This window comes from Gopherus flavomarginatus, chromosome 1 (genome assembly GCF_025201925.1).
Source record: "Gopherus flavomarginatus isolate rGopFla2 chromosome 1, rGopFla2.mat.asm, whole genome shotgun sequence".
NCBI lineage: Eukaryota > Metazoa > Chordata > Testudines > Testudinidae > Gopherus > Gopherus flavomarginatus.
This window is the reverse complement of record NC_066617.1, coordinates 291,281,305-291,301,382: the sequence shown is the minus strand read 5'-3', so window position 1 is coordinate 291,301,382 and position 20,078 is coordinate 291,281,305. Positions and strand designations below refer to the sequence as shown.

The window sequence follows — 20,078 nt, the reverse complement described above, 5'->3', positions numbered from 1 at the left end:
TATGTGAGCTGAATGGAAGCAAAATGTTCTGAGTCAGATTTCATTCTATTCTCTCTATCAAAACTCAGACTGAGCCTAGATGGGCCTTGGTTATCAGATAAGTGATATAAAACTCTCCCGCCTGGCAAACGAGGAATTTATTTTTTTTTCTAATACAGCATGCATCAAGCTATAGTTAAGGAGGGAACTCCTTTCCCACAAATTGAGATGTCCACTTGTGTGCTGGTAAGGCATTTCACAGCCAAGTGAGAGACTGGTATCTCTGTGACCCACTGAACTATTCATGTGGCATTTGTCGAGCACTGTAGGCATTGGGGGATACCTGTCCAAATGGTTCAGTTCAGTGCGTGCAGATGGATTGCCCTTCTGTTGAGAGCTGAGCTTGAGGAGGGAGAACACATCTTCAGATCGACGAGATGAAAATAATAGACATGAGACCTTCTTGCAGCGTGGATTGATAGAATTTAAATTACTGATTTAAGTAATCAAGTTTAACTGGTTCTGCAATTGTAGTTTTCAGTTATTTTCTTAAAGAAATGTTGATTCTCATTAGTTTATTTGCATATCAATGTGTTGATATGCAAATGAATCTTGTCTGTACACTAAATTAGATACTGTTTTTGCTAATTAGGAGAATACACTATATACATTTTATTTAAGTAATTATATAGCTTAACATACATTCATTCAGGTTCTTAATTGTTAATTTTTATTGTGATTAGAAAATGGTGAATGATGCATTTCTTCTTTATTAGACTGATTTTCAAGGAAATTGGAATTCAATAAAATAGCTCTACTTAAATAATAAAATACTATCTTAAATATGCTGGATATATAAACTTTTTTCCTTATCAAAACATATTAAAACAAATTGATTTATTGAACAAAGGAAGTAGTATATGTAGTTTAGTAAATTGAAGTGATTTGTTTCTGATCACCATGTCAAGCTTTCCTGTGTTTTCATTTGTCATTGAACTGAAGTAGTTGAATACATTGAAATGAAGAAAATTCTCTCTCTTAAGGTGACCAGATAGCAATTGTGAAAAATCAGGACACGGGGTCGGTGGGTAATAGGTGCCTATATAATAAAAAGCTCCAAATATGGTGACTGTCCCTATAAAATCGGGACATCTGGTCACCCTAATCTCTCTGTACCTGCAAAAGAGACTACTGCTGTCAAATGCTAGTTTAAGTACTTCAACAAACTCTCTTATTCCAATGCTTAGCCAGTGACTTCTCCTATTTCAGCAGTTTGATTTTCTTTAAAACTTTAAATGTTTTTTATAAATTATAGTAAGTTTATGTTAGCATATGTTGTCATAATTTCAAATTTAACTTTAAATTCATTTTTCTTTTTATAAATAAACCTATTTAATTTAAATAAAAATATCCATTGATTTTTATCCATCCTACATTTATGGAACATTTAACAGCCTAATGCTTTCTTCATATAGGATACTGTATTGAACTTACTCAGTTTACTATATTAAATTTAGTATAATGGTCTCCTTCTATTCAGTTAGATCAGTTGTATAGCAAGAAAAGTAAAAGCCTATTTAAATAATATAAGGGCATTTACTGGTTTATAAGCTAATAGCTGTATCTTAGACTAATAACTAACTCAGAAATATCTGTCCTGGACTTATATACTGTGAGTGTCTGTGACTTTATTGGCCAAGATGATTACCTGGTAAACAGGGAGAAATGTAATATTGGTGTATTGCAGTATGTTCCTCTTCTGCACCCTGGGCTCTGACTATTGTATACCTCTCTGCACAACTGCCTATTGTTCTCAGACTTGCCCAACCATGTGACCGCCTCGGCTTGTAACCTCCTCTTCATCATGTCATCCCAGCCAGTCTTATTACTTGCTATATTTTCCCTGCTCCTCCTTGCTTATTATAATTTAGCTCTTCCCCATCACTAATTAGAATAATTATTCTGATTTAATTGTTTTGATATTGTATATGGGGTTAGACAGTGACATGATGAGGGTAGAGGCCAGAAGTTAGGATGACAAAATTTGTAAGTGTATGGATGGAGATTTGAGGACAGTTGCTACTCAGAACAGTGTAGAATGTCCAGGAATTATGCAGATCTTTGTATTCTTCTTCGAGTGCTTACTCATGTCCATTCAGCTTAGGTGTGTGTGCTCCCCACGTGCACCGGTGCTAGAAGTTTTTCCCTCAGCAGTATCTGTAGGGGACCAGCTCCAGCACCCCCTGGAGTGTTGCACACATGCCGTGGCTATAGAGCACCACCAGTTCTCCTCACCTTCAGTTCCTTCTTGCCACCAGTGACGGTGCTGGAACTGTTGCTGCTTCAGCCAGTTATGTTGCTGCTCATTCGTACAAACTAATTATCTCCTGAATTATACTGTATATAATACAGTAATAGTGGCCTACTCTGCCACAGTAAAGGGTTTAGTATTAACATACTTGTTTTGTAGAAATTTCCATTTTAACATTTTCAGTCCAAAAAAATCTAAATGAAGTGTTATGATTTTATCATTTCGATAATGTTGAAAAACATTTCACTTTGACTTTTATAATGTCAATTAATTTTGTTTCAGCTTTTATATTACATTATATTGTTTCAATATCAACATGAAATAATATTTTTCATAGTTCTGAGTTGAATTTTTCAGAATTTTTGTTTCATGGTAAATTTTGAAATATTAGAATTTCCGAGGGAATGGAAATTTTGATTTCTGAGCAGCTCTAGTAATTTGTTTACAATTTAAGACCCCTGTGTTCACACAGAACCCATTCATTAGAACTCCACACAGAGACAGTGGTCCACACCAATAGATCCCGTTACAGGATTGGGGCCTAAAGGAGCATGGCTTACCCCTACCTTAGTATGCATAATTATAGATGAAATGAATCATTTTATCCAGCTTTTTCAAATTCCTGTTAGGTTATGAGCATCAGTCTCATGAGGCAGTTAATTCCACAGATTAACTATATTACGTATGACTGGGGTGACCAGATGTCCCGATTTTTATAGGCACAATCCCGATATTTGGGACTTCCTTATATAGGCACCTATTACCCCCCCCCCCCGTCCCAATTTTTCACATTTGCTATCTGGTCACCCTATGTATGATGACCTGTTTAGGGTTTCCATTTCTTCAAATCTTTCATAATTAATTTAATAAATTGCTCTCTTGAGATACACTTTGTGTAAACTAGCTGTCCATTTCACCTTTCATGGGTGTCTCACTGTCATCTAATTCCTTCCTATAAACCAGGGGTCGGCAACCTCTGGCACATGGCTCACCAGAGTAAGCTCCTTGGCAGGCCGAGCCAGTTTCTTTACCTGCCACGTCAGCAGGTTCAGCAGACCGGGGCTCCCACAGGCCGCGGTTCCCTGTCCCAGGCCAATGTGGGGCGGCGGGAAGCGCCGTGAGCTGAGGGACGTGCTGGCCGTGGCTTCCCGCCACTCTCATTGGCCTGGGACAGCAAACCACTGTCTGTGGGAGCCGCAGTCCACCAAACCTGCCGATGCGGCAGGTAAACAAACTGGCCCGGCCCGCCAGGGTGCTTATCCTGGCGAGCTGCGTGCCAGAGGTTGCCGACCCCTGCTATAAACTCTTATTAAAGCATTTTGCACTGAACAGCTTGCTATGACAAATTTAATAATATCTACAGACCGTTAAATATGTATATGTACACGAAATGTCTTCTATGTAGCCTTTAAAACATAATTATCTAAGTAAAAAACCTAGTTAGCATGTTCTACAAAGAAAACCGCTCTATAGTCAGTTAATAGATAATTAAAGCGTACATTGTTAATAGCCTCACTTATTTAGTGGATAAACTTTCCTTCATGTAGATGCCTGTGACACCAGATAGTGCAGTGTCATGTTTTATTTTTCAGGACCAGTACAGTGAAATGAGAATCAGTATAAACCAGAGACCTGGTAACAGTCGCAACTTTGGGTTCACCACAAATTGGAAACCTTCCGGGGTTTTTATACAAACAATTGAAGAAGGTAAACTAATATTTAACCCTTTTATGAACTTTACTCTTACTGTTAATGGATTGAGACTGCTAGACAAAGGTATTTAATTTTAATGATGAATGAAAATCTTCCAAAGAATTTAGATGGAAAGAAATTGAAAAGAAAACAGTATTTGACTGCTAAAGGCTAAATACGCTATGATTCCTCTGTATTTTCATCCACTAAAACTGGTTTAATTTAAGAAATATTTGAAAATGTATTTTGAAGTAAAGAAGTCTTAAATCCATAGCAATGGTGTAAATTCTGGTTTATTTACCAGACATTATTCTAAGGCTTCAGAATGTCTGCTAAATACAATTGCTTATTTAGGGATATCACAGGGGCATGCATATAACATGGAGACTGCTGCTTTCTTGGAGTATATTTTAAAAGGTTTCACTTCCTACAACTTTAGAGACAGATGCGTAGGAAAGTTATTTGTGAGCAGACTATTTTTTAATTTCAAGTTTCCTTTCCTCCCCTATGTTAAAGATTGTAAAATATTACCTTCCACGAGTAACTGTAACTTCTAAATGATCTGCATGAATATTTTTTTACTGAAGTAACAAAAAGGAATTAGTCAGAGTTTTGTTTGGTGTTGGAATAAATATTCACAAATTATAGTGCCATTTTCTTCAAATATTTACTAATATCCAGGATTAATATTTTTTTTCCTGTGGAAATGAATCTTGCTCTAATTAATATCTCTCAAGTTTCTTGTAGTTTTGTTTTAAAGAACAAATTAAAATTATTTGTATTGCATTGCTACTTATTTTTAAAAATTCAGCTATAAATTGTTCAACCACCCCTTCCTCCGAAACTATAAACTGTCAAGTCTTATGGAGTACACTGATATTTTTTCAGTAACATTCACCCCATATTCAATAATGTCCTTTTTTACAACTAAAATATTACCTTGCAGTAAGACAGGCTTAAAACCAGAGCAGAGAAGACACCACTGGAAGCTTCATATTGGCCTGGCACTTCATTGCATTTCTTTTCACAGAAAAATAATTGGGTAACAATCACCTTACACATTGACTTTAAAATGAAAGCTAAGGCCAGGTTTTAAATCACTGTTAATCATGGCTTGCTCCTTCCAGATAAAACAGGCTAAAACTGTTGATAGCTGCTTTATCCAAAAGGCAATTTAAATTTGATTTCACTGCCACTAAATCTGTTTTACATCAGTTACTTTGTGCAAAGGGCTGTCTCTATATGCTCTTTAGTGTAAATCAGAAATATTTTAATTTTACCATATGAAGCTAGCTGAGCATTAGTTTGCTACCATAATAGTCAAATAGAACTAAAGAAATACTTGTATAAAAAATAAGAGTAGAAAAATGGCAATATTTACACTTCTTAGAAAGGAAAATACTTTTATCTGCAGGAAAAATTATGAAAAAAATACCTTAACTAAGTGTTTCAATCTTCATCTAAAAGCCTGTGTACTGGAATGAAAAAATGTTCACACAAGTGGTCATCTGATGTATGTCTACAGATGTAATCTGGAGACCACAGCAAGTGCCATTGGTTCAAATTTGGTTGGTTGGTCTGGTCCTGGATGTGTTACCTTCTGGTGGTGGTATGGGAGGATTTGTGTGACCTTGAATTCTTCAACTTTTTTCCTGGAGGCTTACTTGGGAGTCCAGCTTTTTCCCACATGCAATTCCATGCACTCTTTTACTACACCAATTGAGTAGAAGCACACCACTCACTTTGCAGACAGACTTTAGCTCAGTCAAGTCTTTTGATGTCTAGTTCCCTGCCTGGCAAAACAAGGTTTACAAAATAAGGCTGGAGACAAAATTCAGGCTTTTTGAAGCTAACAGCTGTCCCTCATTGTCTTTCTAGTGCATACTCAGGTATTCTTATATGAGAAGCCATTGTGTTGCCTTTCTATATGCTTCCCATTAACTTAAAGCAACGAGGGAGTATAATAAACATAGTGTTAACCCTAATGCAAGTTAAATCAATTCATTCCCTCAGGAAAGTCTTCTAACACAATATGGAATAACTGTACTTCACTGACCTGTTCACTTGAACTGTTGATACCATGACATCAATATTCACCTATTACATAGCGATTCCTGCATCATTCATAATCTTGTTACGTTAGCTCCATTTATGTCACCGCATCAGTTAAAATTCAGTTTATCATTATTGACCGATATCAGGATGCCTGCATTGGCTTGCCTCTCAGAGCAGGGCTAGTGAGAAAGAGGCAGCAAGAATTTTGCAATGAACTGCTAGCTGCAATATGAAATGCAAATCTGAAAGTTTCTTGTTCCCCTCCAACTTCCACAGATCTGTTTTATAATAGAAAACTATATAATACTTCTACACTAGCCAAGATACGCAGCATTACATACCCCGGAGAGGCCAGTGTACAATAGCAAGTTTTACTAAGTTTACTTAAATTTCTAGCTATAAGCATTGTTCTCAGGAAACAAACTGAATAGCCACTTTCCCCATCATGAAGTTGGTGTTTAAGTATACCCAGACATGAGGAATTTTTTGTCTAATCTGTTAGGTAGCACTGCAGACCTTGGCCAGCTGCAAGTAGATGATGAAATCATTGCTGTTGATGGCACAAGAGTTTCACAAATGGACCATAATCAGTGGGAGAAAGCCATGGCCAATGCACTAGAAACTGGAAACCTGGTCATGGATGTCAGACGATATGGAAAAAATGGTGGGTTGTTTCGCTGGGCAACTACAGCATGTTGTATAAGGTCAATAAGCTTTGTTTTGTGAAGTTGCTCTGATGGGTTGGGGCCTATAGTCCTTGCTTCGGCAACACCTTTTCTGAACCTACATGCTTTGTTAGTGTGTGTATTTTATTATAACATAACTTGGGGTTTCTTTTTTATATGGATGTATCGCAAATAACTTAACTAGCAAGTCTGCTAACCTTAAACTGGTGACCACTCTGTTATGCATTGGTCTAATTTTTGAGGGAGTGCATAGTTGCATATACGTCCTAGATTATTTTGTTAGATACATAAGGGCACCACAGAAAGGAATTGAAAATGCCCCCTTCTTGCCACCTCAGTTTAGGAGTGGAGGATAGTTCTGTCAGACCAGGAGGTGATGTCCATTCCTAGGATCCTTGCTGGCATCTGAGAGAGGCAGCAGTGTCCCCCTTTTCTGATATAACATTGCACCCTGTAGAGGTTAGGCCAGGGGTAGCCATCTCCTTACCCATTTTGCTGCTCTATTTTAGTTACGGTGAGGACAATTTCTCTTCCTAGTTACTATACAGTTAAATGTGCTGTCTGCCACTTAAAACTCTTTACCTGTGTGGTCTAATCAATTGTAGTGTGGATTATAACATCCATCCATAAATTTGCAGGGACAAATTTTGGTGGATTGTACTCCTGTAAAACTTGTAGATAATGTTCCAGGAGCAATGTGTCTGTCAGTTAAAACACAGCTTACTGCTCACTCCCCCTATGGCTTGATTATAGGTGAAAGAACTTTTTTCCTTACCAATGACGTTGTGAAAAAATAACTTTCAATTAATATTAATATTTATATTTGTAATGAATCTTAGTAAACTTGCTAGTATTTCTCAAGCCCATCCTTTGACTAACTCTTGCTTGTTATGGGAAGCTGGTCTGTTTATAAAAGCCCTAACCATTTCCTGTCTTTATGAATTCTACCTGCTTCATCTTTCTCTCTCTTCTTGTCTTTTTTTTAAAATGAGAATGTGTTTTCACTAACTTTTATTCTTTATACTTTGACTTTTCTGTCCACATTCATTTCTTGATCTCCATGTGCCGATCAGATTGGGGCAAAGACCAGCCTTCCCTGCCATATGTAAGGCATAAAATCCTCAATCTCACCAGTATGGCTACCAACATTGTAGGTACACCTGAAAATAAATGGATTGATGCAACTTCTGGAGATCAGAATTCTACGAACTCCTCTTCAAACATATCAACCAAAAGAGATTTCTCCTACAGCCTTCAAAATTCTGTAAGATTTTTTTTTCAGGGGTGAACAGTGTTTGGGTGTTGGGAGGAGAAATGAAGGAAAATCTTTAAGGCCTCACAGAAGAATAAGAAAGTAATTGTAGTAATTCCAGGAAAGCAGTTTTAATTTTGCTTTCTAATTAGAATACTAGAATCTCAGCTAAATATATTAATTCCTGTGTGTCTAACTTATTTCTGTTTAAAACTAGTGTAATATTATATGGAGTCACAGAATCACATGATAGCAGTATTTTTGTTCTGGTAGCAATTAAATTTTTAGGTAACTGATTTCTGCATAACTACACAAAAACTGCATGATATAGTAAAATTATTTGAGCATTGATGTAGTTTCAAACATAGGGGCACATTATCCAGGATGAGCGGCACAAAGGAGCCATATTCTGGCCATAAATAGCCAGCGGACAATGCCGCTTGGGGGAGGAACTCTCCATTCATCTAAACCTAGTGGTGGCAGCTCTTGTGCTAGATGGCACTTTCACCCCAGGATAGGAGTGGGCTGAGGACTTGGCAGATTGGATCTCTGTTTTTTCAGTCCTCCACTGATATGTCTGCACAATGCCGGTACAGAATCAGAGGGTTCCCTGATTCCCCTTTGCCCTCATTAGATGCAGAGGAGAATCACCCCTAGACTCAGTTTAGATTTACTAATTTATTCAGAATGACATCATACTGTTTGATTTTCCTGGCTGCATAATAAAATAAGCATGAACATCTTTACTGAATGAAGATTGATGGCTTTTTTCAGTAGCCAAAGAGTGAGGAGCAGTTTGATTTTGTCATTATATTGTTTGTGTATTTGAATTATTGTTAAGTCATGTACATGCAGTGGTCACCTTTAAAAAATCGCCAATTTTGCCTTAAATAAAGTTACTGCAGAGTTTGCTGTATTCTCTTTATTTCCATATGCTTATTATAGGAAACATGGGATACTGCTAATACTGAGATGTTGTTAAAGGCCAGTAACACATTTTGAGTAACCTCTCTATGCCCAGATGAGTGTGTAAGCAATTAAAAAAATGTACTAGCTGTCTTAAGTTTAATCAGAACATAATTTTGATTATAATAAACCTTATAGAGCATTAATTCTTTAGAAATGCTCAGTACAAGGGATTTCCAGTGACTATTTAAATGAATGCTGCCATTCCAAGAAACCGAAATGGTGTGCTTTTATTTATAAACAAAACACTGGAGTATCCATCTTGGCCCATGGCGCATTTTCTGGTGAATTAATGGTTTCCTTTCGGCCATCATCTTGCAACTGGTCATTAATCCCAGCTAATGCCTAAGGTCTTTTTATTATATAAAATATAGGCAAGAAGATTTAAACAATTTCTTTAACTTGAGGAATTTATAACAACCTGACACACTTTGCTGTGTGGAATTTCTGTGGGAAGAAATGTTAAACTTGATTCACATGAAATTATACTAAAATTGTTTTCTATTTGTAGGATCCTGGAGCAGAAGTGATAAATGGAATGGAAGCAGATCTGAGCTCTAATGAACAAAAAGGTAAACTGCCAATATTTTCAGCTGCTAATTGAGAGGAGAGAACATGGATTGTATCTGTAAATATTACTATACAGTGAAATAAATATTAGGCCTCAGAAAATGAAAGCTGCAAGTGTAGCATGTAGGTCCAATTGCATCTGAGGGGCATGGAGTTCTATTCCAGGGAGCATTGAATGGTTTAAGAACCGCAAACAGAGTACTGATAAGTTCCTAGATCTCAGCATGACTGATTTGTGGACTGACTGTGTGGTAGGGATGAAAGAGGAGAAACAAGAAGACACAGAAACTTAACTCCACCTATTCATTCTGCAATGGTGGTTATAACATAAAGATGCTTTATGGTGATCAGTCTTTCCTCTGTCTTTAAGAATTTGAGTATGGTTTCTCCCCCTTCCAACCTCCTTCCTGGAGACACAGGATGAAAAGCATCCAAATATCTGTTTTGCTAGTACTCAAGTGTGATACTTCTTTGGTATGTGGACTGCATATTGTTGGCTCTGTGCCATAACTGTTAGTGACTCTGTTAACTAAGGTAGCCTTGGGGGGAGGGAAGAAGGGGAGGGAATGTAGGCACTTAAACCACCTAATAGAATTTTAATTCCTAATGGGAACCACTCATGCAATTACATTGTATAGTATTGTAAATGTGCATGGTGGAACATAGACATAGGCAAAGGTACGATTACATTTGACTCACAGTTAAATTGAGGGTAGTAGAGGAGAAGAGATGCCAAGGAATCTGAATTTGTAAAATCTGTCAGACTTTTAAAATCTGGGTGGGATCTTAGGTAAGAAAAATGATGCTGCCAGACTTCCAGGCCCACACAAAGTGGGTCAACCATGCTGTTATACTAGATGGATAGCAGCTGTACTAAAACGAAGTACTAATCTCTGTGTGATGTAACCTGCTAAAAAAAATCTGCGTTTATTATAATAAAAGGCTAGCTTTTCTCTATCCTTCAGTTTTTCCAGGTGATGTTACTGTAGATTGGAAAGGTCTGATGAATGTCTTTTGTTATCCAGTGGTGATAGTCATTAAAAAATATGTAGTTAGACAGCACCATATTGACTTCTTTGTATTCTTTGTATTTTTCAAATAGAATCTGAACCTATTTCTTTGAAAAACTTAAAAAGGCGGTCACAATTTTTTGAACAAGGTAAAACAAAAAGCTAACGTTTCATGTACTTTCATGAAATTGTTCCCACTGTACACTCTACCTAATAAGTCTCTGGTGCTGGGTACTAAGCCTTTTCAGTGTTGTTTGTTGCAACCATGACAAAGCAACATAATCCATTTCCATTCTTTCCCCAGGGTCATCAAGTGGTTGTTACAATTCATGGGTCTACCTTTGTGGTAATGGGTCTGTGTGTGTGTGGTTGGGGGGGGTGGTTGTATATGTAAAACTTTTTAAATCTCTGATATGCTGTTCAAAACACTTTTCCACTTGTAACAGATTTGTTTCAGGTTTGCAACTCCCTACAAAACAGCTTAAAACTGACCATTCCAGCACACTTCTAGTGTAGAGGCTAAAGAGCTGTTAAAATATTTAATAGTAAATTCAGTTTATTCAGAGCTACTGCTTTACACCGGTGTCCAAATTGATAGAATACAATAAAATGGATAACTTACTATTATAAAGTAGGTAACAATGACCAAGTCCAAAGAAAAGCAATACAAATTTTTCAAAAAAACTAATTGTATTATTATTATTATTATTTATTATTATTATTATTATTATTATTATTATTATTATTATTATTATTATTATTATTATGCTTTAAGGTGTGCAAAATAAAGCTCTCATTACAGTTTTGTAGGCTTGCTTTTCTGGTGTGTTCTGCATGTCACATCTCATATTTTCACTAATGTCAAATATCTAACACTGTCTTCAAAACAGTTTTGTATGCTTCAGTATTTTGCTGTAGACCTTGAGGATGAAATTCTGGACCCATGGAAGTCAATGGCATTTTGTCATTGACTCCAGGAGTTAGGAATTCACTGAGTGGTTGTCTTTTTAAAGTGACATTTGAAATGCCACTGCACACTTCATGTTGTTCATTTCTAAATTTGTGATTTTTATTTTTAAACATAATGAAATTTTGAACAAACTGTTAAGATAATACTGTATTTTCCTTGGTTAAATATTTTTTCCTTATTATTTTTGTATAATGAATTTAATAGCAGTATTTTATTTGCAGTCCTTTTTTCCCTCATTTGCAAAAGAATCTTTTATATAGTAAAGCATACTATTAATATCCACATACGTATTGTATTAATAGTTAAAATATATGGTATGTTAATAGTTTCACTTAAGGAGCTTTAATTTATCACTAATTATAAATTCCTGTTTTTGAAGATTATATAATTAATATAAAAATGAACATCTATTAATTTGACATAAGGCCTTTTAGCCATTATAAATTTTTTTGTACACCAAATTTGCTCCACTTTCTCCACCGTGTTTTGTTATAGTGTAGGAAAATAATAGGTTCCAATATGTTGCTTTCCTGTTACTTTTTTCCACCAACTAAATTTTGCAGGTGAGTAACATGATCTAAACTATTGGTTATGTGGGACAGTAAAATTAAATGGACAAGAATTTGTGTTTTAAAAAAACCAAACAAAACCAAAACCTGAATCGTAAGTGTGTATTTCCCGTAGTTTTTCCACAGCGTTTAGTTTATCAGTGTAGTGCATGCATTTTTTTATCACTGTGGCATAAGCTCAGAGCTATAGTGACAACCTTCAAATATCAGGTTTGACACACACTATCAAGTATGGAAAAGTTGAAGATACACTCTCTCTCTCTCTCTCTCTCTCTCTCTCTCTCTCTCTCTGGGAGTAGAGTAGGAGGTATTTATGTTGGTTAGTAATGGAAGATTAGTTGCTTTTGGAAGGCCTATTGGTATTAATAAATGTAAAATGAGTCTCTAGCATCCTGAATATATAACCAGTATAACTGAATCCTAACAAAACTGTTTAAGAGAGTAGCTTATTTGATTATAAAACAGCATTGAGGTATTTTTTTTCAGAGTAGCTACGGAAAACTGTAATTAGTCCTTCATGTTACAAGGCTGCGGATGTACTGCTAATTCAAGACCAAGTAATTATAGATAACATCTGAAAGATTTGAACATGTTATAGGGTTATTCTCTTTTCAAAAACTTCCTGGATAAATGTGTATTAGTTTGAAGATACTTAAAGATTCTTTGACCTAAATAAAGGGAATAGGGTCAAATGAAACAAGTATGGTTTAAAGTTTAACAAATTATATCCTGGAATTCATACATGTGAAACTTTCCACATTTAAACAAACCTCATAACACATAATCGTAATGTTTTTTTTCATTTTTTTTCTATTTCCCCTCTCTATTCTAAATCCTACAGGAGGCTCAGAGCCTGCAGTGTCTGATGTGAGTACTGCTTACAAACTACTTATAAATGAATATAATGAAAGAGGTTATTCGTTTGTCTGGCTTTGTTCATTTCAGGGAACCCTGCTTTAGCATTTCCTATTGTTCTTATATTACATGCTCTTATTTTGGTCAGAAACCTATCCAGATTGCTGATTAAACCTTTTTTAAAGCTGGTAATAATGGTTACAATTTAGCTGTTGTAAGTGTGTAGGTTCTTATTGCACTTATGGTTGTAGCTAATGTTTGTAAATGTGTTTTTATCTAGCTTTTAAAAATGTATTTTTAAAATGACAGTGGATTAATCATCCTCTTTTTGTGTTGTTTTAGCTCCCAGTTCCATCTGTTAATGCTCCTAGTCGCTGGACTTGGGACCAAGAAGAAGAGAGAAAACGACAGGAAAAATGGCAGAAAGAACAGGAACGTTTACTTCAGGTACAGTTTAACTACGTACTCATAGACAGGGATTCCCTTGTCTGAGGAAAGGATATGAGACTGCCATTCAGTAGACTTATACCCTGTTCCCAGCGCTGCCTCTGAGATGCTGTATAACATCGGATGAGTGGTTTCACTTCTGTACACTTCACTGCTCCCATTTGTACAGTGATAATTCTACTCATTCCAGTTTGTAAGGTGCTGTGAGATCTATGAATAAAAGCAGCAGAAGTATTAACAATTATTAATATTAGATTTTGGATGGCCTACTTTTCTGAACCTATCCAATTCTGGCAAAGTTACACAATAGCAGAGTTAGTTTCATTTTTCCTTTTGTCACTCTGTAACTTTTCCAAATTTAGAGAGAGTTTGAAAAGTTAGAGCAGAAAAAGTGGTGGTGGTGGTAGAGGGGGAATAATAATAATCAGGTTTTTATTGCAGTCAGTGGCAAAAAAAGAGGGGGAGGGGAGAAGAGGTTGAGGGGAAAATGCACCAAAAGTCCCCAAACTAACAAATCAAAATGTGCTGTTTCAATTCACCTTTTGAAACAAAATGTTGATGTGATATACATTTTGTTTTGAATTTTCCCTGCAAAAAATTCAAATAAACAACTTTGAATGAAATTTTTTTTTTCATAATTTTCACTAGAAAGAAATGGTTTTTCAACCAGCTCTACTTACAGGTCTATAACCCAGCTAATTGATTTCAGAATGATTTGTTTACAATTAATCTTTTAATTTTTAATTAATATTTTTTAAGAAGGCTCAATTTTAAGAACAGTTCATACATATTTGTAGTTTGCCAAACTAAACATACTTTTTAAATGCTGTATATGGACTATATAGGATATCTTTTAGTCTTCATTCATTTTGATTAAAAATTTATTTTTCTATAATAGGTGACCCCCTTCACTTCCAGTTTTCTTGATTGTCAGTCACAATAGAAAATTTAGCAGTGGAATATAATATTTTATCTGAACTAGGATACTGGTAATATGTATTAAAACAAAAAAGGCAGCCACTATTGTACTAATTTTTCCAACAATGGTTTGTATTGGGAATTATGCTTCTGTGATAAGTTGGTGTTGTATAGCCCAATATTTCGGGATAGCAGTGGACCAGTCACTCTCAAGAGAGATGTAGAGGCTCAGAGAATAGAGTGACTTGGGCACTTCTAACCTCTCTTTAAAAAAGGAGAAAATAGGCTTCATGTTCTTTATGGCCAGCTTTAGAGAGTGTTAAATATTTAGGGCCACAAAAAGCTGTTAAAGTAATCTTAACGTACAGTTTGTTTTCCTTCCACATTGAAAGAGGCTTTCTAAAAATGGCTTTGTGAGAATGTCAGTGAATGAGCAAAAGAAATACTTTTTCTAATTGCTAGTCCTGCATATCCAGCCTGGACTTTGGCATTAAGCTGGGAGGTTTCCTGCGGTTGCCAGGTGTTCAGTTTTTGACCAGAACATCCAGTCGAAAAGGGACCCTAGCTGGTCCAGTCCGCACCACTGACCAGGCTGCTAAAAGTCCAGTTGGCGGCACAGTGGGGCTAAGGCAGGCTCTCTGCTGCCCCTCGCTTCTCATGGCTCCCAGAAGTGGCCAACATGTCCGGCTCCTAGGCACAGGGGCGGTGATGGGGGCTCTGCACGCTGCCCCCATCTCAAGTGCAAGCTCTGCAGCTCCCATTGGCCAGGAACTGTGGGCGTGGGCAGCTCACAGATCTCCCTTGCCACTCTACCTACAAACCAGGAATGCCGGTCACTTCCAGGAGACATGCGGAGCCAGGGCAGGCAGGGAGCCCCACTTCCTTAGCCCCACTGTGCCACTGACTGGAGGCTGCCTGAGGCAAGCACCACCTGGCTGGAGCCTGAACCCCAAATCCCCTCCCACATCCCAACCCTCTGCCTCAAGTTGGAACTCCCTCCCAGAGCCTGCATCCCAACCACCTGCTGCATCCCTGAGCCCCCTCCCCCACCCAAACTCCATCCCAGAGCCTTCACCCCAACCTCCTGCCCCATCCCTGGGCAGAGGGCATCACCCCCTGCCCATCCCTGAGCCCCCCCCACACCCAAACTTCCTCCCAGAGTCTGCACCCATCACCTCCTCCTCACACCCCAACCCACTGCCCCAGCCCTCATCCCCGGCCCCACCCCAGAGCCCACACCCTCTGCCACAGTCCAGGGCTCCCTCCTGTACCCTGAACCCCTCACCTCCCCACCCACACCCCAACCCCCTGCCCCAGCCTGGTGAAAGTGAGTGAGGGTGGAGGAGAGTGAGCGACAGAGGGAGAGGGGATGGAATTAGTTGGGGCAGTGCCTCAGGGGAGAGGTGGGGTGGGGCAAGGGTGTTCAGTTTTGTCTGATTAGAAAGTTGGCAACCCTAATCTTTCCATTTCCACGCATCACAAGAAAGAGAGATTCTTTAGGGCAAATTATAGACTTCAGTTTAGTAATGCACTTAGTGTGTGAGTAGTCCAAGTGAAACTAACCGAATGGTACTACTTGTGCGTAAAGTTGTGGTGTGTTTAAGTGCTTTGCTGGATTGATGCCTTTTTTCTCAATAAACATGTACAACCTCATTATCTTCAAATTACATCCTCAGCATTGCATGCAGATTCATTAACCATCAAAAGATTATTGGTTGCACTGAGTATAATTTAACCCACAGAAGCTCTGTTAAGGGGGATGATGAACCCAACATGAAAACAAAACAGTGTGTATATATATTACTTTCATCTTTCCAACGCAAGGCCTGTGCCTCCCTAGGTGTTTGTAGCGTGCCAATTGCATTTTGGGTGCTTCTGGAGATATAATAATAATTAATTAATACATAATCAGAGTCACAAGATGGGTGCGCTAAGTTGGTCCAATACATGATTAGTGATTTTTTTTTAAGGAACCTAATTACTAACTTGTAACCAACGAAAAAGTTTTTAGTCCTGTTATAAATAGTTAAGATTTGATATTACTGTAGCTTAATAGAAGTAAGTTCATAGCTAAACCAAAAACAAATCATAAGATAGGAAATGTAATAGGTTGGTGAGTCTTCTGAGGCTTAGGGTGAGATCCTGGCTCCCCCGAAGTCAGTGATAAAACTCCCTTTGACGTCATTAGGGTCAGGATTTCGCCACCTGCGATCTATTAGAATTCTGCGCTGCTTATGTTTTTATTATACTTGACGTAGTGCTTTGCACAAGGTTATTTTGAAAACAAATATTTTAATACAAATGAAGGTAGTGTTTTCCTGTCCCTTTTTAATTTACTTTTAATATAATCAGTGACTCTTCCCATCAGGAGAAATACAGACGTGAACAGGAGAAATTGCGTGAAGAATGGCTACAAGCTCAGCAAGAAGCAGAAAGAGAGAGTTCCAAATATTTAGATGAGGTAGGTGATGCATGTTTGTTCACCTTTCAAATTTCTCATGATTCTTTTATTGAGCAGTAGTGGAAGTAAGTACTTAAATATGCAAATGACTTTGCTTTCTCATTTGCCCAGTGCAGAGAATAAATGCTTCTAGAATAAAAATAACTCTGTACAAAGTCAGTGGTTTACTTTTATGATCAGTTGGGTTTAGACTCATTCAAGATAGCAGGACAACATGCCGCCAAGCTGTATGAACAGAAGAAATGTATAGGTTGGTAACTAGCTTATGAAACAAAACAATATCATTGTGACCAGAGTGAAAACGACCAACTTCAGCCCTGATCCAGCATAGTAATCAAGCATGTACTTAACTTCTAGCCTATGACTAGTCCCACTGAAGTCACTAGGGCTATTCCATACTCAAATTAAGACGTGCTCAAGTACCTTGTTAAATTGCAGTCTTAAGGCAGAGCCATCCTACCTCTGAAGAATTTAGAGAAGAAATCAACTACAGCCTTGGTAATGAAAGTCTTCCATATATCTCAAAATGTCAAGGGTATGTCTAGTTTCTTTAGCTGCTTCCTTCTGCAGCTGTAGTCTATTCTACAGCTGAACAGGCTATATTCTGGGTATCCAGATGCTTTAGAGGCATCATTGTTCTCTGTTCCTGTATCAGCTCAGGGAGCACTTCCTCCTCCTTCAGGTGTACCAATGAGCGTATTTATGCTTATACAGTAGTAAACAGAAAAGCAAAACAAATCTAAAGCTCATATCACTTAAACAGCAAGACTGGTGTCCCTTAATTAAGCTGTTGAGCGCCTCGCAGTGAAAGACTTAAGGACCTTTGGTTTTAAACCATAGTGCTGGGAGTGTGATCTGGGCTAACCCATTATCCCTTCATTTGAAAGGGTTATTTTGCTTCCTGCATGGAAACAAACTATTCAAAGACCTTTTTCAGAGGAGTGCATTTAAAAATAGAATGTCAGAAATGACTGCTAGAAGCTGAGAGTGGATGGTTGGATGAATCACTTGATTGCCTGTTCTGTTCATTCCCTCTGAAGTGCCTGGAACTGGCCACAGTCTGAAGATAGGATACTGGGCTAGATGGACCTTGGTCTGACCCAGTAGGGCCATTCTTATATTCTTAAATTTTAGATGTTGGGGGACGTTGAAGGATGATGTTTACATCAGTACAGTTAACATGGATACTCAGTTTAGATATGTGCTCACTGTCGTTCACTTAAGGTTGTTTCTAACAACTTGTAAAATAAGGGAAAAAAGTGAGTGAATATTCACTGACTCACTTATTGTGAAAATTGTGTAGGAAATGAGTTTTTAGTAGGGACTTAAGAGGAGAAGGAATGACCTGAAGTATAAGTATAGGTTGGGTGTTCCATGCATAAAGGTGGTTTAAAAAATAAAAGCTGCAGACACTTTTGGAAAGACTAGGCAAAAGGGTAATAAAGGCTAGCAAATAAAATGGAACTTCTCACTTTAGAAGACTGTGTTTGTAGACATCCCTAAAGCACAAACTAAGAAGCACACTCTTTGTTGCCACCGAGAGTCCCCTGAGATTCTTCCCCTCAAGTCCCTGGTCACAAAATAAAATGTTTCCTAAATAGGTAACCTACACTATCATGTTTCTAAAACCATTATTTTCCTCTCCTACAGGAGCCGACTGCCCTAACCTTAAACACAGTATCGGTAACTGCACATGCACCACTTGTTTCTAACTGGAGAACAAACATGGGAGAAGACACTGATGCTCCTGAAGGAGGCAGAAGACATGAATGGGGCGAACAGCAGCAGAATGAGCAAGAGAAGGAAATGGAAAGGCAGAGACTTCAGGAGGAAAGGAGACTTCAGGAGGAAAAAGTCCTGTATTTGGAGCAAAAAAGGAAAGCCCAAGAACTAGAGCTTGAAAGAGAGTGGAAAGCAAAGGAACAAAAGTATGCCGAGGAGCAGAAGCGGCGGGCGGAGGCCGAGGAGCAGAAGCGGCGGGCGGAGGCCGAGGAGCAGAAGCGGCGCATGGAAAAAGAAAGGGAGATACCAATGCAGATGCCCCAATACCGAAGGTCGGCACTCACAATGGGAGAGAAGCATTTACTTTTCAAAAGTATATTTTCAAAGATAATGCAGATATCCTGAAGTATGTGCATATTAAACATATGTTTCTGTGAATATCAAGAGAAAAGACTGACATGAAGTCACTAAGCAGAGTGCATTCTGTGACAACCTAAACCGATGTCTCATTACACTACCAATACACATTTTGTACCTCAGTCAAACATAAGGGCCTATCATCCTTACTTCTGTTGAGTGATACCTTATTTCGCTCATCATCCCGCTGAGTGTCAGAGTAAAGCGCTATTCACTGTTTGTAAGGGTGTGACAGAATCAGGCCCATAATTAAAGCTGGTGGTTTTGTCTTTTAATGACATTAGTTTATTTGCTTTCATAGGTTTTTGTTCAAAAGGGTTTACGCAAATGAACATGGTGACTGATAAGAGCTGGGCCAAAAACTTGAAAATTTACCATGAAAACTTCTGAGGTTATCACCTAGCTCTATTGACAATATGTAGCATTAGTGGGGAATTTGCAAGTCTGTGTTTCAACACATATGTAGAGATTTATAATTAAATACTGAGTTAATTATTTCCTACCAGCTGCATGTCTGCGTTCCTAAGTCAAATACTTACTACTGTTATCTTGTAGTGGTTTGACCATCACAGCAATATGTTTCTATTAATTGTGGAATAAAGATACTACAGCAGGGATCAGCATCCTTTGGCATGCGGCACATCAGGGAAATCCACTGGTGGGCCAGGATGGTTTGTGGGAAGCAGCAGCCAGTACATCCCATGGCCCGCACTGCTTCACACAGCCCCCGTTGGCCTGGAACGGCAAACGGCTGCCAGTGGGAGCTGCAGTCAGCCGAAAGTGCGGACGATGCAGGTAAATAAACCGTCCCGGCCCACCAGCAGATTTCCCTGACTGGCCATGTGCCAAAGGTTGCTGATCCCTGTACTACAGTATCTATGAGATAATTTATATTAGCTTAGATACCACAGCATTTTAGAAATACCTAGTCTAAATCTATTTATTTCAGACAATCTCTTTCTACTACCCTTTTCAGCAGTCTATTTTAAAGAGTAAAGAGAGTGGGAGAAAGGGACACATTAACTTATAAATAACATTCCTTTCTGAAAATATTTTACCTTCTAGTGTTACAAGTAACACAGAAGTGCCACTCTCACTAAAATATCAGAGAAACAATTTTTGTTTTGAGTGTGCTCTTAAGGATTTGCCGAACAGGGTTGGGCTTAAGCATGTGCAAACTGCTTTGCTGAAGTAGGAC

At 38.0% G+C, this 20,078-nt stretch overlaps 1 protein-coding gene across 1 annotated transcript in view; it reads left to right on the top strand.

Moving 5' to 3' along the window:
* The window catches only part of LMO7 (LIM domain 7), a 193,824-nt gene that overhangs the window by 157,795 nt on the left and 15,951 nt on the right, over positions 1–20,078 (top strand). Inside the window, exons 18-26 of the mRNA XM_050952271.1 lie at positions 3,883–3,997; positions 6,540–6,701; positions 7,797–7,987; positions 9,453–9,513; positions 10,614–10,670; positions 12,902–12,927; positions 13,258–13,362; positions 16,649–16,741; positions 18,392–18,795. Of these exons, the coding sequence (XP_050808228.1) occupies positions 3,883–3,997; positions 6,540–6,701; positions 7,797–7,987; positions 9,453–9,513; positions 10,614–10,670; positions 12,902–12,927; positions 13,258–13,362; positions 16,649–16,741; positions 18,392–18,795 (1,214 nt within the window). The remainder of the gene's footprint in view (positions 1–3,882; positions 3,998–6,539; positions 6,702–7,796; positions 7,988–9,452; positions 9,514–10,613; positions 10,671–12,901; positions 12,928–13,257; positions 13,363–16,648; positions 16,742–18,391; positions 18,796–20,078) is intronic.